The sequence below is a fragment of the Apostichopus japonicus genome, chromosome 4 (genome assembly GCF_037975245.1).
Source record: "Apostichopus japonicus isolate 1M-3 chromosome 4, ASM3797524v1, whole genome shotgun sequence".
NCBI classification, from domain to species: Eukaryota; Metazoa; Echinodermata; class Holothuroidea; order Aspidochirotida; family Stichopodidae; genus Apostichopus; species Apostichopus japonicus.
Genome location: NC_092564.1, coordinates 25,146,487 through 25,173,604, shown reverse-complemented (window position 1 = coordinate 25,173,604; position 27,118 = coordinate 25,146,487). Strand labels below are relative to the sequence as shown.

Genomic DNA, 27,118 nt, shown 5'->3' with positions numbered 1-27,118 from the left:
AAAAATTTCAAACGAAATTCATAAAATCACAACATTGTCAAATTTCGGGGCTAAAAATTAAATTCCTCAAATTTGGTCAGGTTACTCTCTATGATCTCCCAGATGAGGTGTCATCACAAATTCAAATGAGGTTCTATCAAATTTTTACAGAACTAAAGCTTTGATTAATTATTTAATGGCCTCCATTATGTTCAAACTCGTGATTGGCTTTTTAGATGTACTGTATATGGGTGGTGTTGTTTCTGGACTATTGTGATGATTTAGTACTGGTCCATTCCTATCTAGGCCGTTTAGCCTAGCCTTCTGAGGAAATGGGGCTCTGTGTGTTCACCAAAGAGGGCTGCTTGAGGTCCCCACTGGGGTCCTGAGCATTCACTTCCAAGGGCTGGTTTGGGGTTGCTCTAGGTTCCTCTAGTGTTTTATTAGCTACAGGGGTTGGTTGCTCTCTGAGTGGTATATCCAAGCCTGGGTTTTCATACTGCTTCTGTGACTGCCAGATAAATATACAAATGTGAAAAATGAAATATTAATGTCTGTGTGATTAGGTCTCTCATGTGTGCTATTGGTGAAAAAAAGCTGATACTTGAATATGAATAAAATCCAAAGTTGAGGTTTAACTATCCACTGTCACAAATTCATCTATAACTTGTCAACATGACTTCCTCTGTGTACACTGCTGCATCACTTAATAATGAGCAGATTGATATTCTGCATGTAGGATTAAAACCACATTATTAGCCAATTGAACTACATGGCAGTTTGCTGCATTACTCATAACATACATAACACTTGGCATAGGGTGTAGCACCGTCAACATTATGCAGATAATGAGTTTTTCAAGACTCCCAGATTCAGTGAATCATGATGTCATGAGACATACAAAGCTAATAAAGCTAGCCATATAACCCACAGGTAGTCTCATTGACACACAATCACACTACTTGTCACACCAGATCTCACTTACATTGAAGAGTTGAGATGTTTGCTTTCCTTCCTCCCACGAAGTTGATATGACACTCTCCATGTTATTCATATACAGCTGGCACTGTGGATTAACCGCATAACTCCTGAGAGATTGACAGTTGACCAATGTCTGGAGGGAGCTGTTTCTATTGGTGTTGTTGTGTTTTCTTTGCACACAGCAGAAAGAGATGATGGATACAAAGATGATAGTGACAACAGGGATGCCAAAGAGCACCCATCCAAACCAGTACAAATCTGGAGGCAGGATTCAGAATGTAGTAATTGTTATAGTAGTGTAAAAGTAAGCTGGCCTGACATTTCGATCCTAGCAGGATCTTCTTCAAAGGCTAAATGACAAGCAAGGGCGGTGGAACCGGGGGGGCACAGGGGGCACATGCCCCCCCGCTTTTCCTCAGGTTAAAAATGTGCCCTTTTTCTACATAAAAATTTCTAAATAAAAAAGAGTTTACAAAGCGAAACCCACGTCGAAATGAAATATTTCGGGAAGTTTTAAATGTTTACTACCACTGGCGTAGGAGCCCAATTTGATTGGGGAGGGGGGCTGTAACGACTTGCCCGAAAAATATTACCAAAATTTTTCGCGCGCTACGCGCGCGTTTAACATGTTGATGTGCATATCATATAGGCATGCGTTGGTTATTACATTGCATGCCAATAACATACAATCATTTGCCGTGTTATAACCCTTCCAAATTGGTTAGAATTATTGGCAAAGTCGTTACAATAATGATGATCATAATAATATCAGTTTAACCATTAAAAAACACATAGAAAATTATTTTTCTTTCAGTATTTTGACATATTTCATTTGCTTTCATGCATGTATCGATCGCGTGTGCAGGGACTTGGACTTTATAATGATTTCACCTCATTTTGTCTTTTTCCTTGTTTCCCAATTTGCACATAGATAGTGTAGTGCTAGTATGCATTGTTTCCTTGAGGGGGGGGTGGCGTTGATGGAGTGATGTTTATACGCAAATAAGATAATACAATAAGAGTTATAAAGGGTAGTAAATATCAGGCTGCATCAGTCCAATCGAATTTCTGCAAAGTGCCCTTCGACGTTGGTGCCCCCCCAGATTAAAAGTGCTTCCGCCGCCCTTGATGACAAGTAACAGTAACAGAAGGGACAAAAACATGCACAGAATACAGACAGGAATTATGAGCATGGTGAACACAAAGAGATAGATGTAGTTTAGTTATTTAGTTATAGTTGTGTTAGTTTTGAGAGTCGTGAATTAAGTCACTGGTAACTTGTCACACCCAAATCCCCCCTGAGATCCATTCTGGTCAACACACTATTGATACAAACATTCTGAATATACACACACTTTGAACACAAAAACTATAATTTGAGAAATCTGAGATGAAAAACAGTGAGATGAGAAAAGTGCTAGAATTAAAATATGAACTAATAATAAGAAAACTCAGGCAGTGTTATGAACCTGTGGCATTTTAAGGTAACTGCCTATAACAATTGTTAATCTCAATACATGTTTGTGGGGCTGAAAGGAATTCAGTAAGCATAACTTCAACATTGTTTAAATTATGGTTGCATATGTATTTCTGATTTATTATTCATCCAATATTTACTGTGTTTTACATGTTACAACAATGCACCAGTGAATAAATCATGTCACAGACCAGGTCTCTTACAATCTTCCACATTCTTATTTAACGTATTGACAACTGAAACAAGGATACTCACGGATTGGGATTTCACAGAAATCTCCCCCAACTCCATATGGACATCTGTTGAATTAGTAAAGGCAAACTTGAATTAAATACATACAAGTCAATCCCAGTAATGAATTTATCAATCTAGAAGAGTTACACAGTGTTGAACATCAACCTGCTATTGAAAATATTGTGAACAAAAGGTGTCAAGTTCTGCATTGTAAAAAGGAGCTACATGAAGGTTAGGAATTATCTCTGTCATTAATCAAAACCAGTCCTAAGAAAATGTCAGAAGTTTGGTCTCACTCGCAGTAGCCACTCCCATCAGCTGCCCTGACATAGCAAACACCGTTATTGAGGCAAGTAATCCTGTCACAGTCATCTGTGAAAGAGAAAAACATAAATGAAACTAATGCATATGCATCAAAATGAAAAATTATATTTGGAAGCATTTAGATAGGTAACCTTGTCATTGTCACTGTGTGAAGCTTAGAGCAGAGTTACCAGTTTTGCATATTATGCTAAAAGTGACAAATTTTGAGTTTTTCAAAGTTCATTGGCTGAAAAAAAAGGAAAATGTCTAAGCAAACAGTAATGTGGCATTTTTTGAGTGACCTACCAATTTAAGAGATATAGTAAATGAAAATCCCCCAATGAACATTGATTTCAACCATTTCAAGTTGTTCAGTAAAACTCAAAGTTGCATATGGGCCGACATGCCCTTAAAGCCTTCAAATTTGTTACCAATTTCCACTCCATAATGTTCATAGAAAAGACCCCGAAATGCAACAGGTTGCAAACCCACACAACTCCTACCCAAACACATGGTTGAATTGTCATAAAATATCAGCAAATTCATATTCTGGCTAATATGAGCAAATATGGGAAAGAACTCCTGATTATCAAAGTAAGGCACAAATTAAAGGGAAACTCTATAATCTTTGAACAAACACATTGTCTTTGCATATATATCATTTAAAAACAAGAACATTTCCTATGTGCATTTGAGAGGGAGAGGTACAGATAACTAGGTGCAAAGAAACATGAACTCATACATATGCATCACAATATATGAATATTAATCACAACAAATGTAAAACATCCATTACATTGTTAAATTGTTAAGAACTTGCGAATAAGAATCAGTGGATTGATTATAAGCAAATAGGTCTGTTATAGTTAAACTGAGGAGTTTACAATTACATGTGAATATTATTTGGATCTAAGTAAAGCTAAGTTAATCACCCAAAATACAGCTTATCATCATAACAACCTGATTATTTTACCCATTTAATCCTTTTACCTTTGGCTTGGGAATGCATTGATATGGGAGATGGGGAGGATGAGTAGGGGAGGGGGGACTTTAAATAATGGTTATTTTGTTTGACCTCTGATGATTTTGGCGATAGCAATATTGCCTGTGCCATCTATGGTTCTTAGTATCTGTGGCATTTGATGGTAACTGCCTATAACAATTGTTAATCTCAATAGATGTTTGTGGGGCTGAAAGGAATTCAGTAAACATAGCTTCAACATTGTTTGAATTATGGTTGCATATGTATATTTATTTTCTTCATCCAGTATTTACTGTGTTTACATGTTACAACAATGCACCAGTGAATAAATCATGTCACAGACCAGGTCTCTTACAATCTTCCACATACTTATTTAACGTATTGACAACTGAAACAAGGAAACTTACCGGTTAGAATTTCACAGAAATCTCCCCCAACTCCATATGGACATCTGTTGAATTAGTAAAGGCAAACTTGAATTAAATACATCTTTTCATAACTTAATGCCAAATTTTAATCAGTTTATTGAAACATGCAAATGTTTCCTAATGTTGGTCTGAGTAGAGCTAAATGCCAACTGTTACCAAAGTTGAATGATTGGTGAAACATGACTATTAATTAAATCTGTGTTAGATATTAAGGACAAGAAGTAACAAGTTATATTCTTACTTATAGTCAGGCATTGTATGTAAGATACTGCAGTGCTTTATTTTCAATGTTGGCTATACTTTAGTTTGTGAGTAGCTCTTACTAAAACAATTTGATTTAAAATAACGTCAAAAACCTATAACAGCTGGAAACATGTGACTTTGTATATTCGTTTGGCTTGAAAATGTCAGAAGTTTGGTCTTACTCGCAGTAGCCAATCCCATCAACTGCCCGGACCAGGCAAACACCGTTATTGAGGCAAGTAATCCTGTCACAGTCATCTGTGAAAGAGAAAAACATAAGTGAAACTAATGCATATGCATAAATATGAAAAATTATATTTGGAAGCATTTAGATAGGTAACATTGTCATTGTCAGTTACCCAAAAGTGACAAATTTTGAATTTTTGAAAATTGTGAAAATTGTGAAATTTTGAATATACAATAAAAGAATATTCATCACAACGAATGTAAAACAACCATTAAATCTGTAAGTTACAAAATTTTTGTATTGAATTAATAACTTGCGAATAAGAAGCAGTGGATTGATTATAAACAAATATGTCTTTTATAGTTAAAATGAGGAGTATCCAGTTATATATGTGCATATTACCTGGCCTTAAGTTATGCTAAGTTAATCACCCACAATACAGCTTCATCATCATGACAACCTGATTATTTAATCCTTTTACCTTGTGTTGTTTTTGTTGGTTAGAAAAGTAGTTAATATAACATAGAATATTGTATTTCAGGCAAGTATAGCTTCTTCCATAATTTAATCTCAATACTAACATATTACATGCACTGGGTCTTTAGAGGGGATAGGGGGGGGGGGGGGAATGGGAGCTTGGGAATGCATTGATATGTGAGATGGAGAGGATGAGTAGGGGAGGGGGGACCTTTAAGTAATGATTTTTTACTTTACCTCTGATGACTTTAGCGATGGCAATATTTCCTGTGCCATCTCTGGTTGTTAGTATCTGTTCTTTTTCTGTAACAATCTCCATTAAAGTATTTTCAAACCTCATGATGGAGTCTGCAGCGGCCGTTGGTGTCTCTTCACCTACCCTTACCCGGTATGCAGCTATGATGGACCCGGACTCAAAAGTAGATACTACACAGTCAGTCTCCAATGGAGTCGATGTTGTAGTTAAGGCATTCAATAACTGATGACACAAAGGCAAAAGAGAAGATTTTAGTACAGGCTAAAACGAATGTATATTTAATCTCACACAGATAGTTACAATCTAATATGCTTCTAGTGCTTAACTACTCTCTTATCAAAATTTGAAGTTGTAGATGTATCCTTTGACGTCAACCATAGCAAACAGTTTGTAATCTAAGAATTCAGGCTTGCAGAGTCTTAAAAGTTATCAATGTTGTTTCCAAAATGTGGCGTGTTTATGTTTCTGAAGTACTGTAAAGAGGTATTAACCAACCCTCAATTAGTCTTTCCAGATATTGAGGAGATTGTTAAATTTATAACCTTGTCTCAGTGAGTCAAAGCTCTACATTATAAGTATTGCAAAATTAACTTCATCTAAGATCGGAGTGACAGTACGAGGTTTCAGAAATAATTTCTATGTTTGCATTGAAGTGATTGCTTAAATCCTGGGACTGGTTAAACTTATACAAAGAGAGTGTTTTAGAGTTTCATGATTATTCATGTACATGGCCAAAGTCCTGCCTCTAGGATAGTTTTCTTAGACTTTTCAAGATCTTTCACTGTTTGTCCACCTGGGGAGAATGTGTATGGTGGGGGGGGGGGAGAAAGTTAGGGATTTTGTGTCAGAAGCCATCAGTAATACGCTCTGACATATGGATGATGTTGCTACTGTAGATGATGTATAAGTCTAGTGTTAGTACTCACAGTACATCAGGATCACAGTTAGGACACATCTGTATGCCCATGCAGTACATTAGGGTATGTGGTAAATCCTCATACCGATAAATCTGCACTCCAACACATATAACATGGTGGGGTATATACAATAAGAGTGGACCGTACTTTGATAATGCAGACTACTCAATGCATAGATATTAACTCAGAGTTAAAGATCATAAAACTTACTGCATCACAAAAAAAGCCTTCAAGTTGCTTAAATTCTGAAGTAGATGGGTCTGATATTGGTCTTGTGAAGCTGGCCAGGGTATTGTTGATAGATAACATCTTGATTTCACTTTCAATGGCTTCAGTGTCTAAAGACAGATTCATTACAAAGAGAAGAGTAAAACAAAAGGAAAAGAGTTTGTTGGTGTAATTCACTAAATATGTTTGCATGAGACATAAATAAAACAGGCATACACAAGTCAGGCACACTTATGATAATTTCAAGCCTGCTGGTGGACATTATTTGATCTTGTCTGTGTAACCATCAAACTCTGAGGTCAACAAGATATGTAATGGCTCAACTTCTTTAAATAATCCACTAAATCAAATTTGTTAATAATTGTAGCAATGGCTAAATTATTACACTCTGGATTCTGAATACAAGTGTTTGCATAACTGTCCTCTGAACAGGCACAACCAATTAATATCTAAATGTACAGATCCCTCTCCACCTAATACTGCTCAACATAAGTAGTACATTAATATACCTACACCAATAAACTAGATACTAATGAACATGTGTTGTCTAGCATATGTTTTAACAGAGTATCTCTAGTTTTTGCATGGGTAACTTAGCATTCATTTGAAAGTCTATTTTGAAAGAGCAATGCTATCTAGAACAAAGTTTGAAGCAGTGACCTAAGATGAACAAATTCTGTCATTCACCTAAACAACTTATCAAGACCAGCTAAGTTGTTAGAGATCCCTATAAATCACTTACAGGGTACTATCAGAAGCCACCATATGTTCCTACTCAAATGTTCATTCATCTGGGTTCTGTTATTTAACGTGGATAAAATTTGTTAATGAAAGAGGTCTATATTACTTACAAAGACATCTGCCATTGATCTGTTGTGTGCTTGCTTTACAGTTACATATGTATGACTGAGGAGTGTCCACACACACTTGGTTCAGCTCTTGATCACATGGCTGCACATACCCACACATCCCCTTGCATGCTAGAGAAGCAAGTTGTAACAAAAATATATTTAGTGTTTAATTATTATTACTGGCCTAGTTAGGCTCCAATAACTAAGCATTATGAATAGATATTATACTCAATTATTTCAAATGTAAAAAAAAACTTGCAAAATTTGCAAACAAAGGGAAAAAAAGAGAAAGTAAGAAAGAAAATGCAAGAAAGACAGTCTGTTACTTTTGACTTCATTGTTGACTTCAGATCGGGCCAAGGAGAAATGAAAAAGTTAAATCTATTATTTCACTTGTATTGTAAATTAGAGTGGTGAGACATCATACAATATATATATATATTAATTGTGTTACATCTTACAACAAAACACCAAAAAAAGGGTTGGCATGGAAATTGTGATTTGATTACATACTTATTGCATCTGGTGGATCAACACAACGTATGTTCTGGTACTGGCAGAGAAATCGACTGGGTAGATCACATCTGACGCTGGTCCACGCCAAATTGAGATCAATTGCAACACAGGGATTAACAGGATTGATACCACGCCAACTCCTGAAAACAATAACATGGATTCACAGGGAATGATTTTGAGTTCAAAGTTTGTGTAGCAGTTTGATGGCTCTAATTATCAGTTATACAATAATGAAGTTCCAATGTGCAAAAGCTGCCATACATCTTTGCACTTGTATAGCCATTTGCCCATGTTACATATGCGTTATGCAACGCGATACCGAATAAATTAACCCTGGTTCAGTTAGATGAATTCAAATATGGATTCAATAACATGGATTCAATAAGATGGATTCAATAAGATGGATTCAAAGATGGATTCAATAAGATCTAACAGTTGGTGAAGTCTAAGCACACAGATGGTCATGTTACTGGACATCACCCATATATAACAAGTTGGTAAAGTCTTAACACACAGATGGTCATGTTATTGGACATCACTCATATCTAACAAGTTGGTAAAGTCTAAGCACACAGATGGTCATGTTATTGGACATCACCCATATCTAACAAGTTGGTAAAGTCTTAACACACAGATGGTCATGTTATTGAACATGTAATTGGACATCACCCATATCTAACAAGTGGGTAAAGTCTTAACACACAGATGGTCATGTTATTGGACATCACTCATATCTAACAAGTTGTAAAGTCTTAACACACAGATGGTCATGTTATTGGACATCACCCATATCTAACAAGTTGGTAAAGTCTTAACACACAGATGGCCATGTTATTGAACATGTAATTGGACATCACCCATATCTAACAAGTGGGTAAAGTCTTAACACACAGATGGTCATGTTATTGGACATCACCCATATCTAACAAGTTGTAAAGTCTTAACACACAGATGGTCATGTTATTGGACATCACCCATATCTAACAAGTTGGTAAAGTCTTAACACACAGATGGCCATGTTATTGGACATCACCCATATCTAACAAGTTGTAAAGTCTTAACACACAGATGGTCATGTTATTGGACATCACCCATATCTAACAAGTTGGTAAAGTCTTAACACACAGATGGCCATGCTATTGGACATCACCCATATCTAACAAGTTGTAACGTCTTAACACACAGATGGCCATATTATTGGACATCACCCATATCTAACATGTTGGTAAAGTCTTAACACACAGATGGTTATGTTATTGGACATCACCCATATCTAACATGTTGGTAAAGTCTTAACACACAGATGGTCATGTTATTGGACATCACCCATATCTAACATGTTGGTAAAGTCTTAACACACAGATGGTTATGTTATTGGACATCAACCCTACCACACTCCATTCAAACAAAAGTCTAAACTTACGGATGATTTCGAGGGACTGTTAGCCTATCAGATAGCCAAGTATACTGGTTGTCAAGGACACCCCACTCTTGGCTGCTGGTCAGTCCAATCCAGGCAAAAAACAAATCTAGTTGTTGAATACCCTGTCGCATGAAGGTCTTTAAATGAAGAGTTAAAGATGATGCAGTTATTACAGTTATATACAGTATAAGGGCTTTAATACAGTGAGTGATAAAATAGCACTGAATAGTGCACATAGAACTAGTATGGAATCGGCCATATAGAAGTAACATTGAATCGGGCATCAAGAACTAACACGGAATCATGCACCAATAACTAACACGGAATCAGGTATATAGAACTGAGGCAGCTACAACAAATGAGATTTATATAAGTCTGGTACAGATGAGTCAGCTGTAACAAGTCAGATATATGAGTCTGGTACAGATGAGTTGGCTGTTACAAGTCAGATATATATGAATCCGGTACAGATGAGGGTAGGAGTTTCAGAAGAGGAAGATCTACTTGTCCAGTTAAGGAAGAGCAAGCTGTCCATGTATGGACATTGGAAGCGCCGATCAGATAGCCTAATTCAGATGACAGTAGAGGGAGAAGTAGAAGGGAAGGCCAGGCCAGGACGTAGGAAAACAGGATGGATCGATAACATCAGGAAGTGGACAGATGGAGGAATGGCCGTGGCAAGAGCAAAGGCAAACAAGAGAATGCCGACGGTTCTATGAGGACTATGGCAATACAGCAGCAGCAGCAACAGATGAGTCAGCTGTAACAACTCAGATATATATGAGTCAGTTACAGATGAGTTGGGAACAGATGAAGCTGTAACAAATAAGATAAGTCTGTTACAGATAAGTCAGCTGTAACAAGTCAGATATATATATGAATCAGGTACAGATGAGTCAGGTACAGATGAAACTGTAACAAGTGAGACATATATGAGCAAGGTACAAATGAATCAAATCTATACTAATCACAGATGACCATTGTGGCATTCGGATGTTAATTGTGTCTCGTATTTACAAACAATTCCTATAGAAACTGCCTCAAAAAATAAACATGATAACATATCAAAGCATTATCTAGAAACTTCTACACATGTCCCTTTTAATTGCTAGCAATCTAAGTTTACTCAACAATGCTTAAACCATTGCAGTCTATTCTTGTTGGGGTAGGACGGGGTGGGGAATGAGGGGTGAATTGGCACCAAATACAGTGCGAAGGATAAATTGTTCAGAGATGAAGGGAACGATGACTACTCACCTCAAGTGCCTGGTTTGGTAATACTTTAGCCAAATGTCCTGCTGTAGCAGCCAGAGAACAGTTACCCTGAGCCTCTGCAAAAGTTACTTCAACGTTGAAAAACTTGTAGCAGATTCCATCAATGTAAGTTCCTTCAATTGGGCAGCAATCTAACCTGACTGTTATGGCAGAAATAATGACAGAGAAAAAACCCAAAAAATGTTCTATTTTATTTGATGATATTTATAGTGCACACAAAAAAACCTCACCAAAGGCTGAGGTCTGTTTATACATATCAACCACCATATTGCTTTTATTTTTTGTTTAATGGGTGTGTGAGTGTCCCACGAACATGTTACAATTATGTCTCTCAAAAATATACGATTTTTCCGCCATTTGGTAGTCGAAATAATCAAAATTGGAGAACTGCTAGTTACTAGATTGCACGAACGATTCATTTTATTTAATTGCTGGGTAAATTGAAATTGGAACACAGTTTGAAAGGAAACTCTTTTACAAAATTGGCAGCTGCATCTTTTGGTGCAAGTCAGCCCTTCACTACAGATATGGGTTCTGCTAATTCTAGCCACAATTCACCTGTTAGTATGGAGCAACGGCAGAAAATCAACAACCTGAAGGAGAATAGCATAAAAATAATTGATTGCTCGTTTAACGCTATTGATGTAATAAATGCTATCTCAATTGACGTCAGAAGGAAGAACATCATCGGATGTGTTAAAGTTTCTGGGCAATGGATTGTCACACTTAAAAACGTGAAGGATGCTGAATTGTTACATGAGTCAGGTTTACAAATTGGGAAAGAAGATTGCGCCGTGATGGGTGTAACAAGACATATATTGACTGTAAGTTTATTCAACGTCCCTCTTTTTTTTTTTATGATTCTGAACTAACCGAGAAATTAACAGAACTTGGCTGCAAAACTCGATCTGAATGGACCCATTAATTCTACAATGATTTTCCCAACATCCAAAAGGCGACACGATTTGTGCGTCTTGAATTACCAAGCAAGGTAAAAAGTCTACCATATGCTGTTGTTATTGGAGGCATTCATATAAGACTCAAACACAATAGCCAAAGTAGGGTTTGCAACAATTGCTTGGGAGAGGATCATCTAATGAGGAACTGCCCAAACTATAGATGTAAACAATGTCATGAGCTGGGACACTCCGAATCAAGATGCCCAACAATAGAGTGCTTTAACTGTCATCGCTTTGGCCACAAAAGCTTCAACTGCACTGAATATTCATGAAGAAGATTACGAGCAAGAGACGATGGAGGATCAGCAAGACAGGCGTGTAGCCGAGGGGGTGGGGGGCGAAGGGGGCAGCCGCCCCCACCTTGAGCATATTTTTTTTGTATGTTTTTATGATATCGCTAGTAATTTCAAAAGAGAAAATGCTAAGATGCAACTCTCAAGGCCTGGGAAGTGCCATTTCCAGCGATCTGGAAAGCATTTTCAGCCAAAATTTTCTTGTCCGCTTCGCGCCAACTCATGGTAGCGCTACGCTTAGATAGTTTGCAATGCCCTATCTACGGCTCTAATAGTTTGCTTACAGTTTTGCCCCTCCCTTGGCAAATTCCTCGCTACGCGCCTGCAGCAAGACAAAGAGACAACAAGAGAATCCGATCAAGGGAACAATGATGAAGTTCATCAACAACCTAACCTTAAAGGAGACACCAGAAAAGACAGTCAAGTGACAGATCAGGCCACTAGATCAAACTTAGATACATGTGAAAGTGCAACTTCGATCGTCTTGGACGCAGAAAGCAAACATTTACCAAAGCAAAGACATAGTGTACATAGTAATAACAAACAGACCAAACCAGCAGATAAATATCATAAAACGCAGAAAGAAAACCTTCCTACAAGTTCATCAAATTCCCAACCCACACGAACTCGATCCTCGGCAACAGAAAACACAAGAATGAAGAAAGCAGTTTCAACCGATGAAGTCTGCACTGTACCGAAGAAGTTAACCAGTCAACAAAAGAAAACCACACAACTGGCGATTGAGAAAACCTACAATTTCCGCACTAAGGAGAAAGGACAGACAGGAACTGCTAATAAAGGAGGCCATAGAAACTAACTGAAATTACTATTGGACTCAATTCATTTCAGTGAAAATGGCAATCAAACTTTACTTTCTACTAGCCATTATGCTTTTAACACTAATTCCACGGAAGATATGAGCGAAAATAATGAATCTTGTAAGTACTATGACATCGATTCTTTAATAACTCACCACCCCATAAGTGTGTATCATTACTTCATCACAACAGACTTGGTCTAAAGAAACATTTTCCCGATATTGCTACTTTTATCTCTTTGTTAAATCAAGATTTTTCCATAATTGGTTTTACAGAAACCTGGTTTACGAATGATATATCTCCTCTTATTAAGATTGACAATTACACACTAATTGAACAGCATCGTAATGAAAGAAGGGGTGGTGGTGTTTGCCTTTTTATAAATAATGACTCTAATTTTAAACACTGTACAGATTTGTCTATTTTAAACAATTCTATCAAAGCGATATTCATTGAAACGAATACACCTAGTAACGAGAAGCTTATCGTTGGATGGGTATACAGACCTCCCAACAGTTCAAATGATGATTTTAATTTAAATATGGAGCTTATCCTTAGCACCATTGCTAATGATCACTGCAGTACCTATATTATGGGAGATTTTAATATTGATTTATCTAAAGCAAGCATATCTACTGACTTTCTTAACCTTATTTATTCGAGCGGGTTTTACCCCACAATAACTAAACCTACTCGGGTTAGTCCATCTTCTGCCACCATAATTGACAACATTTTAACCAATGTTGATTCTCTAATGACATCTTGAATACTTAATAGAGATATTAGTGACCATTTTCCTATTTTCCCTCTGTTAGTCCATAATTATAGCAATAAGAACATTAATAAGTTTATTTCTGAAATTAAAAGTAAAACAGAGGCACACCCTGTCACACTAACCAGCCATTTAATTAAACAGAGTTGTGTTGGGGAGAAAAATAGTGAAATTACCGGTGCAAACACCTTCCACCCTATGATAGAATTCTTCACAATCACATCGATAAGTACCAGTGTCTAATAGATCAACACAAACTTCAAACATTCCTGCGCATGGGTTTGGATCAGAGCTGCATGTGGGACTCACTAGTTAAGAGAAATAGGAGGAAAGAAATAGAAACCAAGTTTAAAAAGATAAATAATTTTTCCAAACATAATGCATTATTGGATGGTAGTTATAGTATGAAACATTACATAAAGTGTTCATGGTATAAATCATACAGACTGTTAGCTGCATTCAGTAATTCTCTTGGCTTAGAAGGAACAAGACGTACATTGGACTCACTCTCGTTCATCTTTCCTGTAAATTTAAAAATGGGGGATGAAGAGCAGCTACGGTACCACCAGCCCTGAACTTTGGTTCAGCACCAAACATACTCTTGTAAAGAGATTACCTCCTGGCTACAGATGGTTAATTATTCTATGACCTCTGTGAAATCTTCTTCGTTTAAGACTTACCAAAGCATCTGCCTTCATGTTTGATGTGGCCAAAGTGACAGTCACACCTATACTTGATGGTATTGTCCAAAGTCTCAATGCAGTCAGCATTCTCTCCACATAGCTCAACAACCCCTACTGCACAGGTAGCTGATAAAAAAGGTGAATGTAAGTTCACTTCAGATAAAAAATCTGGTGCTTTGACTTTTAATGGCAAAATTGATTGGCCTAAGCAAATGGAAATATTGCTGCAAGAATGACCCATTCCTCTGTTTACAAGTTTTTCAGAGATAAATCTGAACCCATCATAATTTGAAAATTGATGGTGGTTTGGTGTCTTTTCAGTTCTGTTAATAATCTGAAGGCCATATGTGGCTTGCACTGTTTTTCTTTAACACTTGGCTCGTAAATCTTTGGCCTGTAGGTAATCGCAACGCTCCGGTAACATATCAAATCTGACCCAAAGTATGTACCTACAGTGTGAACAAAAGGACATCGTATTCTTATAACATCTCTATATTATTCACAGCCAAAAAAGGGCAAACTACATAAATAGCCAGTGTTTTGCATGTCAATCCAATACTGCTGATTCACATGTCAGCAATGTGTCAATCTAAGCAAGTACGAACAATTCTCCAGGGACCTCTACACAGATATGAGATGGGGGCGGGGGAGGGGGGTACAGTCTGAGCATTATGTTTTGAAATTATCTGCATGGAAAACATTGCTGCAAAAACTAACTCCTATCCCACCAACACCACATGCTTGAGGCCCTGCTGTTACCTTCCACCCCACCCACACCCTATGCTTGCAGCCTGCTTTTGCCTTCTTCCCCACCCACACCCCATGCTTGGGGCCCTGCTGTTGCATCCTACCCAACCAGCATCCCATGCTTGGGGCCCTGCTGTTGCCTTCTACCCCACCCACACCCTATGCTTGCAGCCTGCTGTTGCCTTCTTCCCCACCCACACCCCATGCTTGGGGCCCTGCTGTTGCATCCTACCCAACCAGCATCCCATGCTTGCGGCCCTGCTGTTGCCTTCTACCCCACCCACACCCCATGCTTGGGGCCCAGCTGTTGCAATGTGACAAGTACATCTGTACTACATCAGTTCACACACACATTCATGTCTTACAAGTTGCCAAGAATATAAACGTTAGGTTGGTGTAATTGGGGTTGTATTCTCATTAATTGTGTTACCTTCAAGATATTTTAATGTCATAGATTAAAGTATTAGAGAACACATTATCCTTGCAATGATGCATGTTTACAAATGAATCCTCATTGTTCAATTGTAAATGGTCCATGGAGCAATTTACTTCTGAAATTTCCTGGCCTGTGTTAAAAAATGGTTGCCAATCACTACTCTAATGAAATCTGATTTTATCAGACCTATATGTGTGGTCTGTAATATTTAATCATTCTTGTCTGTAATGGTATTTAGTCATCCTAGCAGCTCTTCAAATGGTCTGTAATAATGATATTTAGTTAACCCTAGACCTTTAAATGGTCTGTAATGATATTTAGTTAACCCTAGACCTTTAAATGGTCTGTAATGGTATTCAGTCATCCTAGCAGCTCTTCAAATGGTCTGTAAAAATGATATTTAGTTAAACCTAGACCTTTAAATGGTCTGTAATGATATTTAGTTAACCCTAGACCTTTAAATGGTCTGTAATGATATTTAGTTAACCCTAGACCTTTAAATGGTCTGTAATGGTATTCAGTCATCCTAGCAGCTCTTCAAATGGTCTGTAAAAATGATATTTAGTTAAACCTAGACCTTTAAATGGTCTGTAATGATATTTAGTTAATCCTAGACTTTAAATGGTCTGTAATGATATTTAGTTAACCCTAGACCTTTAAATGGTCTGTAATGATATTTAGTTAACCCTAGACCTTTAAATGGTCTGTAATGGTATTCAGTCATCCTAGCAGCTCTTCAAATGGTCTGTAAAAATGATATTTAGTTAAACCTAGACCTTTAAATGGTCTGTAATGATATTTAGTTAACCCTAGACCTTTAAATGGTCTGTAATGGTATTTAGTCATCCTAGCAGCTCTTCAAATGGTCTGTAAAAATGATATTTAGTTAAACCTAGACCTTTAAATGGTCTGTAATGATATTTAGTTAATCCTAGACTTTAAATGGTCTGTAATGATATTTAGTTAATCCTAGACTTTAAATGGTCTGTAATGATATTTAGTTAATCCTAGACTTTAAATGGTCTGTAATGATATTTAGTCATCCTAGCAGCTCTTTAAATGGTCTGTAATGATATTTAGTCAATCCTAGACCTTTAAATGGTCTGTAATGATATAGTCATTCTTGAAGACCCATACGTGGTATAATAGTCATCCTTGCAGACCTATACGTGGTCTGTAATACTAGTCATCCTTGCTGACCTGTAAATGATCTGTAATGATATTTAGTTAATCCTAGACTTTAAATGTCTGTAATGATATTTAGTCATCCTAGCAGCTCTTCAAATGGTCTGTAATGATATTTAGTTAAACCTAGACCTTTAAATGGTCTGTAATGATATTTAGTTAATCCTAGACTTTAAATGGTCTGTAATGATATTTAGTTAATCCTAGACTTTAAATGGTCTGTAATGATATTTAGTCATCCTAGCAGCTCTTTAAATGGTCTGTAATGATATTTAGTCAATCCTAGACCTTTAAATGGTCTGTAATGATATAGTCATTCTTGAAGACCCATACGTGGTATAATAGTCATCCTTGCAGACCTATACGTGGTCTGTAATACTAGTCATCCTTGCTGACCTGTAAATGATCTGTAATGATATTTAGTCAATCCTACAAGACCTTTAAATGGTCTGTAATGATATAGTCAATCCTAGAAGACCTTTAAGAAGGTCTGTAATAATAGTCATCCTTGCAGACCTGTAGGTGGTCTGTAATGATATTTACTCAGTCCTTGCAGACTTCTCCTATGATGACAGCCGACATGGAGCACTGACATTGTAAAGACTGTTATCTTTGCAGATCTGCTGCAGATACAGTTATCCCTACAGACCAGTTGCATATACAACAACCACCATTGCTTACTGTTATGCAAATGTTTTCAGTCTATCAGACTTATCACATTACTGAAACTTGAAGTACATTAATATGGCAAGCTGGCTTCTCAGACCTCTTATTTCAGACCTGTTATTAGTCTACCTGTCGTTGCAGACCATCAGGCACACAATGAAAGGGATCATGGACCACTGCTGTGGTTTTAATACTCAGACCTATTATTAGTCTACCTGTCTTTGCAGACCATCAGGCACACAACGAAAGGGATCATGGACCACTGCTGTGGTTTTAATACTCAGACCTGTTGCAGGTCTGAACAAAGCATACATCCCTCCTCACATACCTTTACATTCTCCATCTGGGAATCTTACATGTCCTGGAGCACAGTCACACTTATGTTCACCGTCTGGTGTGTCGATACAAACCTCGTTGACCCCAAGACAGAGATCAAGTAACACATTACACCTAGTGAGCATAAAAACTGTGGAGAAAAACAAATTGAGATTGCAGGCATCAATAGCATACCAAATTTTCTGAAAGTTTCATTATGTACTATGTTTCCAATAGTAACTTCTTGTAAGTACAACCATATGAAGAGTTGCCAGGCTTTCTGACAGTGACATAGTCAGGACTCAATGTATGTGGGAGGGAACCATCATCATGTACAGAGATTTCTAAAGTGTGTCATCTACAACAATTAAAAACAATGCAATGTGTACATTAACATGTTAATTGATTGAGGTATGAATTCCACCCCAGCCCCACTAACCAGCTGCCAAGGATATGCCTTTGAAAAAAGTGTCTACTCTCTAGTAATATATAAATATTAAACCAATTAAACAACTGCCTTATCCTATTATTGTTAAACTAGCTGCAAAATGTATTTAATTTGGCACACTGTGTATTTTCTATACTATGGAACTTTTTTCACTTATAACCACTTTGTAAAGTTTGATTTAAAGATTTTCCATTTCTCTATTTTTGTCTTTGTAAATGTGAATAAATATAAACCACAATCTTGCAGCTGTTTGTCACTTGTTGAGCTGTTGAGCTGAATACTGCGTCCAACTCACCGGTACATATGCCATTCCTTCTGGTGTATCTGGCAGCACAGTCACACCTATATCTTCCCTCTGGTAAATCTACACACACTTCACTATCTACTGTACAGGGGCTGCCAACACAGGCTGCTTGCTCTGGAAATAAAGAAATGTCCAGTAAAACTTTAATTTAGTTCATTATTATACAATAAGGGAACTTTAAGTGCAGTGGTAATACAATATACTTATTTTCATTACAACTATGATTTGTTGAGGTTTAACACTTTAATATGAAACACTTTTGTATAAAAAGTAATAAAATTCAACATTCTGTAAATTGCATCTCTATCCTGAGCCACATTTGTGGGAGAGTTGACTTTGGTAGGAAGCAGATTATCTTGAAGAGCAGTCAGACAGTTGGTTAGAATATCAAACATTGCCAAGAACAGTAACATGGTTATTGAATCAATTTACTGCTACTTACCAGTGCAAACACCATTGACATATGCATATCCTCCTTGACATACACACATGTAAGATCCTGTTAGTTTGCCGTTGACACACTGCTCGCGGAATCCGTTGCAGAACTCAGGATTCAAAGCGCAAGTGCTGACAGAGTTCAAGAAGGATGACTCTTCAAGAGAAAGAATTAATAAATTTGTAAGAATCATGTAACAAATGCAAATATGCAGAACTGGGTAGATTAATATGAACAACAAACAAATCTAAAAAAATAATCATAAAAAAGCAATTAAACAACAGCAAAATGCTAAACCATTACAGCTTGCCAGTTAATTCCACTTTTACACAGACTGTCATCATCCTACATTTCACAATACTGTCAAATCAACAAAAATCTTAATTCTACCAGTTTCTATCAGAGCTTACTTCACATGGCTTATTCTGTATGCTAGCATAATGAACCAAGGGTTTTTGGCAGCTGATACCAATTCTAATGCTTAATGATATTATCATGATAGGGTTGATTTCAAAATGGACTTCATTGATTTGGAATACTAAATTCATAGACTGCATTGGATTATCAAAGATATGCTATCACAATGCTGAACAAGTCAAAATGATTTCAGCACAGAGAGTAACATTTCATTGTAATTACAGTATTAAAACTTCTTTATAAAGCAAACTGCTACTGCATATCAATAATATTAATTTTAATCTTTACCGATACAGTTGCCTGTAGAGGTTTCCCTGACAAATCCCTGGATGCATTCACAACGATACTCTCCGACGGTGGTGCCATCTTGGCATATCAAGTCAGCTGTGTTACACAAATCTGAATTAGATGTGCATGTTTCATCCACATTAGCAGCTGTTGGAGGGAAGAGTAGTTACAAGTCACTGTCAATCAAGGTATGAGTCAGTTAAAATCAAACATTGTTATTACTTGCACAAAACAAAGATCTACATAGAGAACATGATATGTAAATATGTAGCTTTTGAAATTAATATTGCTTTTAAGTAGTTTTCACACATTGATCTATGTTGACCTTAAGTGACATTTGACCTCAACCAACCACAAGTTGGCTTTTAGTGTAAAAAGTAAAAAATATCAAGGTTTTATACCATGCTGGTAAATGAAATTTTACCTACACCCAACACATGAACAAACCTTTTCATTAAACCATATTTTCCTACATTTGCTTAACTAGAGGTATTTTTTCTTATACCTATATTTGCAATACATTGAACATGAACACAAGGCAATGGACTTTTGCAGAATATACTTATCCATACACATTTTAGAAACATTTTGTCAATTAAACACCACGTCTCAGAACCTTAACTTTGTGTTCCTCAGTGTCAAGCACTGTATCATTACAAGGTTGTGGACTACTTTGCACTATATTAAACTTACAAACACAATGAAGACCATCATTAGTGCGTACAAATCCAGGCAGGCATTCACAAGAGTCATCATTAGGAGGACCTCTAGTCAAGCAAAACTCATTTTGCCCAGAACACATGACATCACAGGCTATCTCTGAAAATAAAGAAGATAAAATATAAAATGTAACAGACTGAGGGAGGATTCAAGATAAAAACTTTATGCAAACCAAAACTACCCTCTGATTGGTATACAACCAAACAATTGTGTGAGGTTGGGCGATGGCACCCAACCAAACTATCTCCAAAGGTGAAACGACATCCAGTGAATAGTAACCAATGAGGTTGGGCAACATTTCTTAACCAAATGACTCTCTGGGTTAGGGCAATGGTGTGGTAGCAAGACTAACAGTAGAATACAATACACACCTCAATGTCATACTTGGTAGGTAGATGCCCTATGATATGTAGATGTGCCCTATTGTTTTCGGTTCCAATCTCATGAATACTAATGAGTGAGCAGGTTTTACCATGAAATTTTTAAATATGTCAATATCTCTGCAACCATATGTCTGCATATAGCTGCATCTTCACAGAAGTCATTAGGGCCCAAACAGATAAGCTCTGCTGCTCCTGTCAATAACACAAGAGAAGATTTTCTCTTTGCTTCACCCTACAATGTTTGTATTCATGACAGAATCTAATATTATGCATGCTTTGTCTTCTGAATAAACAATCACACACTGATCAGCTATAAGTTTACTGTCAGACTATAGTGTAGCCTGGAGTTAATAAAATTAGCAACAGGGGTGGTGGCAGCATAATAGCTTCAATTTGTAATTCACTAGAAAACTGAAGGTAATATATGTTTAATGATACAAAGAGGTGTCCTCTGAACGGTTTAAAATGCACAGTGTTAAATGGTGTAAGAGACTACTCAACATGTTTTGCAATAAGATTATCTATCAAGTCATATTGTCAACAGAAATAACAAAGGATCAATGAGACAGTTTATCGTCTCTGTATGTATGTTACATAAGTTGCTTAACCAACAAAATATTCGGTCTTGGTATCATAATATGAACTATGCGATGCTTGTATTTAATTACAGGAAGTGGCCTCCAATGTACCAGCATGGTAAAGCCTTTGCAGCTGTTTTAATAACATCCTCCTCATACAAACATTAAACGGTCATCAGTAAAGATGGCAAATTTTCTAGAATGTCAAATAATGACCAGTCGATAATGCTCAACAAATCAACAAGTATTCTATACTGCCACCATTCAAAGCATTTCACTTCTTTGAGACATTTAATTGTCAAATTGAAACACTTCTGAATTTCTGAGAATTGTTTCCATGATCAAACCCTCCATGAAGACTCCTATTTTGTCATTTTTAGGCAAGAGTTGCATCCTAAATTGCAGAGCTAATTCTGGTGACTTTTCACCTCTCAACTTTGGTCATCATCTTAATCATGAATTAGACATTTCAGGATATATTACTGGTGGGAAATAATCCTGCAATATTTGGCAGTTTAACATTTTGGGTGATTACAGAGGTCACATTTTTATCTAGTTACCTTCACACTGATTGTTGTCATTCTTCCTATAGCCAGGGATGCAAACACAGTGATAGCCTGCAGCTGCATCTTCACAGAAGTCATTAGGACCCAAACAGATCTGTTCTGCTGCTCCTGGTGCAGTACATTCATTGAATTCTGAATCATAAAGTTAATCAATATACTTTATACTTGACAAAATTAAATGAGGTGATGATGATGATGGCATAAATGAATGTGGGAGGATCCTTCTGAATAAAAAAAAAACATACTTTCAATTGTCGTCCACATTATGGCAGCTTGGGCAATTTGTACAACCTTGCCACAACTGTACAATAAACCATCACAATTCAATATTAAAATGAAACCCTTTGTGATCTCAAAAAAACCTAGTACTTAGTCAACCTGTTCTTTCAACACATTTACTTGATAATAACCTCTGACCTCAAGTTAACATCCAATAGATTACCTGGTACTGCATTACACTTGTTTTGATCAGTACATACAATGTATAAATATCCTGAAATAAACCGCATCTAGTGTCAAAGCAGTTATCGTTATGAAAGAAAAATCAATATTATAAATCAGTTCCCAATTCACAGGTGTAGAAATAATATCTTTCCAAGGTCAACTTTCCTTTGCTACGTATAAAGAGAACACAATTATTTAGCTGAGTTCCTGGAACCAGTACAGACTAATTAACATGAAAAAACAATCACAAAGAAAATGTTGCTAAAGAAAAATATTCTGAGATATTTTTTTGGATTTTCTTGCCTGTATTGTTTCAATTTTCTTTTGATTTCTTTAATTTTTACAGTTTACTCAGGACTGTTATTCTTTCGTAAGGGAAGGTTCATTCTTACAACTTAAGCTCACCTGAAGCTTGAGTCCCTCCCATATCAAACTCTGTATTGTACATAACAATCGTTATTATACTTCCAGTTTTAATTTACATAAATGTGAACAGGAAATCTTTTATACACTTGTCTAGTTCGATACCAACTATTACCTAATTGTTTTCAATACTTAGTTTGAGAGTCTACTCTTATCTCTATGCTGGCCTAGGTTCCTATCAAAAGTAGTGAAACCCTGATTTCAGTTTAATATTAAAAAACCCAGAAATTCACTGGATAGAACACTAAGAAAAGAGTTTTTTTACAAAGTTTGTAAAAGCAGAAAATAGTTGTGCTGACTATTTGTCTGCTTTGAGCCAACCTCTCTTAACTGATTCTTTGCTCTTGGAGGGAAAAAGGACACAAAATGTTCCATTTCTTAACTGCTTTCTCACAAAAGTAATCCATAGGTAGAAGAAAACAGCCAAGATAAAACTTGCTTGGAATGCTGTAATTACAAAAGTTGGTAATGTGACATCATGTTTGTTTCTACTGGAAGTAAAGGTTTAAGAAATGTAGGCATGTCTAATATGAAAAATGTAGCAAATATTATCAACGGTAACATTTCCTCTCTTAAAAAGTTTACCATTTTTGGGTTAGAATATTCTTTGCTACCAAATTGGAAGCTGATAACATCTATTTTCAAGTGACCTACCAGTTCCTGGTACTGTTCCATCTAGCACAGCACATACAAAACTGTATGACTGAATGCATTGGACTGATTCCCACTGACCGGCATCATTGATGATTACACAATCCAGACGATCTTCGACCTCTCTGCTTATACGCACTGGATGGCCCTCTGCCCAATTGCTTTAAACAAGAATGGATGGCAATAGAAAGGAAAATGGTATTTACTTAGAAGAGTAAAGAGAAAAAGGCAAAGCAATTCTACAGTACAAAAAAAACCCACACAAACAAATAATCACATTAACCTTAAATTTCTTTAAGGGCATAAAAAGTGACTTTCCACAGAAAGGAACAGCACAAAACTAGGAGAGTACTGCACGGTTTTCATCTGGACTCAAAATTGAAAATCAGACATGTTCATAAAGTAAACTTACACTTCAGTTGGCCAGGTGCCATCAAGCCACCTGAACTCCCCTTCTGTTACAGTATCAGACAATCCAATTAAGAATTGTGGAGCAAATATTCCTGTCAGTGGCCTACTCTCTAGGAACAGGCGCTGTGGAAGGAAAATAAGTCAAATTTAAGTTTGAAACTGGTCTCATAGAGTCCACAGCTGTCCCATTGAAATGTTTACGCTACACAATGTTTATACATTATACATATAATCAGCCTGGAATGCAGTTATTATACAATGCTATGCAGCCACATATGCATGGGTGGGAGAAATAATAAGGGTTTAATAATTCCTATTGGGTGGCAATCCACTATACAGTTTGAGTTTAATTTTTTTTTTTTTTTAAGATTTTGGAAGACTGTTTCAGATGGGAGAAGTGTGGATTTCTCCTGGATGAAAATCCCATCTTAATATTTCTATCCAGGACTCTAACCCACTACCTCCCAGATGCAAAGTGTCATTGCTTCTAATGCCACCATCTTTTGCCACTTGACCATAGCACTATTTCTAAAACAACTCTCATGGAAAAGGTACTTACAATCATGTTATCCATTTCATTACTTATTTCTAATTTACTAATTTCATTACTAACACACACAAACTGATACCTATATCCTTGTGGTATAAATTGAGTCTATAAGTACTGTAGTAGTCGGTTGCTTGCTATCACACTAAAATGATGAGATAATTTTGCCCAACATTTTGACCACTTTGTGAAAGATGAGCAAATGAAAATGTAAACACTGCAGCAAACTGTCTTGCCATTATGCAAACAGTGAAACGGCTTTTTGGATTTGGTAAAGCTTAACCAATTTCTGCAACTTCAACCAACCAACAAAAACACCTTACAGAAGTTTGAGGGAGGAGCAGTGGGAGTCAATGTTTCCACATTTTACATTTCATATCATTCCCATTATAACAAAAACAATATAACTGTACTCACATATTTAGGATCAACAGGATTGATTTTTGCCAAAACTGCAAACTCAGCTTGATGTTGACAAGTTATTTCTGCATCTTGGAAAGTAGCAGAAGGAGTAACTACAAACAGAAAACAGTCTCCTTCAATGTTGAACCACCTCTGGTCTGGGCATTCTTCAAGTGCATCTGATGAAGAAATGTTGATTCATTTATGAGAGAAGTTTCTCAACTCAGTTCGCAATGTTCACAGAATTGCAAAATCCATGTTATTTTACCCTCTTTTTTGTTTCTGTTGCTTGATGGGATTGGTGCCACCTTACAAAGACATTTGACAACCCTTACCCATAACAATCACTAAGATGATCGGTAACACTGATTTTCAGATATTAAACTGTCTTGGTATTTCTACTTTGCTGAATTGCTGGTGTGCACTCCACAAATTTTCTGAGTAAAACTTTCATTAATAGAAAACAATCAAGTGCGAGCATCTATACTTAGTATAGCCTATAGGCCTAGTACTACTACACCATATAGCCTGGTCAAACGTACAATTTCACTCGTAAATCTCTAGAGTCTAGGGCCTACAGTGCCTTCGTTAGTACAAGCAGACTAGGGCTACACTGAGGATGGGTATTGTATTAATAAATTCCTGATAGCATGTAGATGCCGAAATGATAGTCTTTATCTGACGTTTGTGTCGAGACCGCAGCAAATCTGTTGTGAAGTAACAAAATAGTCTACCGTACAGTCTAGAAAGTGCCAACCTGCATGTATTGCGAACGCAAGTTCATGCAGGCACCACACACTGCACATGATTTCGAGCAGACGACCATCGACGTAAATAAATCGTACCGATGGAACGCTATGAGTGCCAATAGTTCACTTTGTTTTATCACTTTGTTTTAACGAGCCGTGCATGTCGGAAATGTGTCCAGTGACATGCACAGGATTTCAAAGGTGGGGGTGGGGCGGGTGTTAGAAGTAATATAAACTGGGTCTATAATTAGCTTGTAAGGCAAGGTCGTGCTAATAAAAATGTTTTGTGTGAGGTTCAAGAGGGGAAAAATTAACACCCGTATAGCAGTGGTCTAATTATTCCTCGGCTGAATGTATAAGTGGCTCCAGACAGTGCGAGACAATTCCCCCGATTGACGACGTAGGGTGAGGCCATAGTCAATGCTCTCACTCCATTTGCCCACGCAATCGCAATGTTCAGGACTAAACCAAACGTTCTTTGTACTTACGAATTCACAAGTGGGGGAAGGGATGGGATCAACTTAAAAAAAGACGTTCACCCACGTCATAAAATGGTATATACAAGGGAAGGTCCATGCAGATGTCAAAATGTTTACCCGGCCCACGACACACCTCCCCCCCCCCCTCCCCTCCTCAAACCTTTAGATCGAAAACTTCACAGGTTGTAATTTTTCAAATATAGCGGACATTTTGTGATAATTTAATCAACATTTTCTAATAGAATGGTAAAAATGAGATGTCGATTAGCTCCTACTTATTCGACTTTAATATCGAGACTTAGCCTAGAGAAAAAACTTATACAAAATGCGGGAGTTTGAGTTAAGAGTTGAAATTTCGATAAAAAAATCGTTGAAATTTGACACAAAGAGTTGATATTTTGGTGTAATGTCGGAATATTACGAAAATAGCCGAAATTAGACGATGATAAGTTGATTTAACATTAAGTCGAAATTTCGGGGCAAATTTTTTTGATAAAAAAGCCCAAATTTCAATATGAAGTTTGAGATAAATCATTGCAATTTTGGAACGAACAAGTCCCTTTGGGCCGTACACACCATATTATCTAAGCCACGAACTCCCTGTGGAGGTCAGAGTTGGCACGAACCCCAAATTTTCGAGACACGATCTGAGTCATTATTATACTATAACAGCCTGTGGCTGTTTTACTGTACGGTACTTCTATGGCAACATATGCGTATGGAACGCGAAAAGAGTTTGTCGATAGGTACGACTTTTGTACATTACTAAATTATACGGTATATCAGATTTTAGTTAAACAAAAAGTACTCGTTTTGACTTTCAGAAATGTCTCACGAATCCCCTGGGATGGACTCACGCACCCCTGGGGGTTCCGTGCACCCCAGTTAGGGAACCCCTGATCTAAGCGAAAGAATACTTACGAAAACCAGGGTAGAGCGATAGCACCAGCGCTAAAACAATTAAAATCCTTTTATGGTTCCCCTCCATCTCTTTGGCGACACCAGCAGAAGGGATAATCTATATCATTCTTCTTGTGAAGGTAAAAACTGTCTGCATTTGCCACTGACGGGTAAATTGTACATAAATGATAAACTTTCAGCAGATATAACATACATGCAAAACAAAAGGTTTCTTCCAATACTCGTTTGTGAAATATCTCCAACAAAAGTTCAGTATTGTTATAGCTGGCGTGGAAATTTACTGCACAGCCGAGGCTATCGTATATAAACTACACACATGT

At 37.0% G+C, this 27,118-nt stretch overlaps 1 protein-coding gene across 4 annotated transcripts; it reads right to left on the bottom strand.

Annotated features, from left to right (window-relative positions):
* LOC139966915 (uncharacterized) lies at positions 1–27,118 on the bottom strand. 4 transcript variants are annotated; one of them, XM_071970392.1, is made up of 25 exons: positions 26,799–27,118; positions 24,665–24,828; positions 23,702–23,823; positions 23,293–23,450; positions 22,960–23,085; positions 21,766–21,903; positions 20,218–20,343; positions 19,525–19,671; positions 18,826–18,975; positions 18,375–18,497; positions 17,645–17,782; positions 14,280–14,408; positions 13,776–13,907; positions 10,740–10,897; positions 9,483–9,619; positions 8,057–8,199; positions 7,544–7,672; positions 6,675–6,802; positions 5,529–5,769; positions 4,810–4,885; positions 4,364–4,407; positions 2,968–3,043; positions 2,693–2,736; positions 965–1,218; positions 1–490 (listed from the first exon to the last, which is right to left on the bottom strand). In XM_071970392.1, exons 1-25 carry the CDS (start codon positions 26,863–26,865, stop codon positions 296–298), a joined length of 3,345 nt encoding a protein of 1,114 aa, XP_071826493.1. In that variant the 5' UTR covers positions 26,866–27,118; the 3' UTR covers positions 1–295. The 4 variants fall into 4 exon arrangements, with proteins under 4 accessions (XP_071826493.1, XP_071826496.1, XP_071826495.1 ...); XM_071970395.1 differs by lacking the exon at positions 22,960–23,085 and having other exon boundaries at positions 26,799–27,116; XM_071970394.1 differs by lacking the exons at positions 2,968–3,043; positions 4,364–4,407.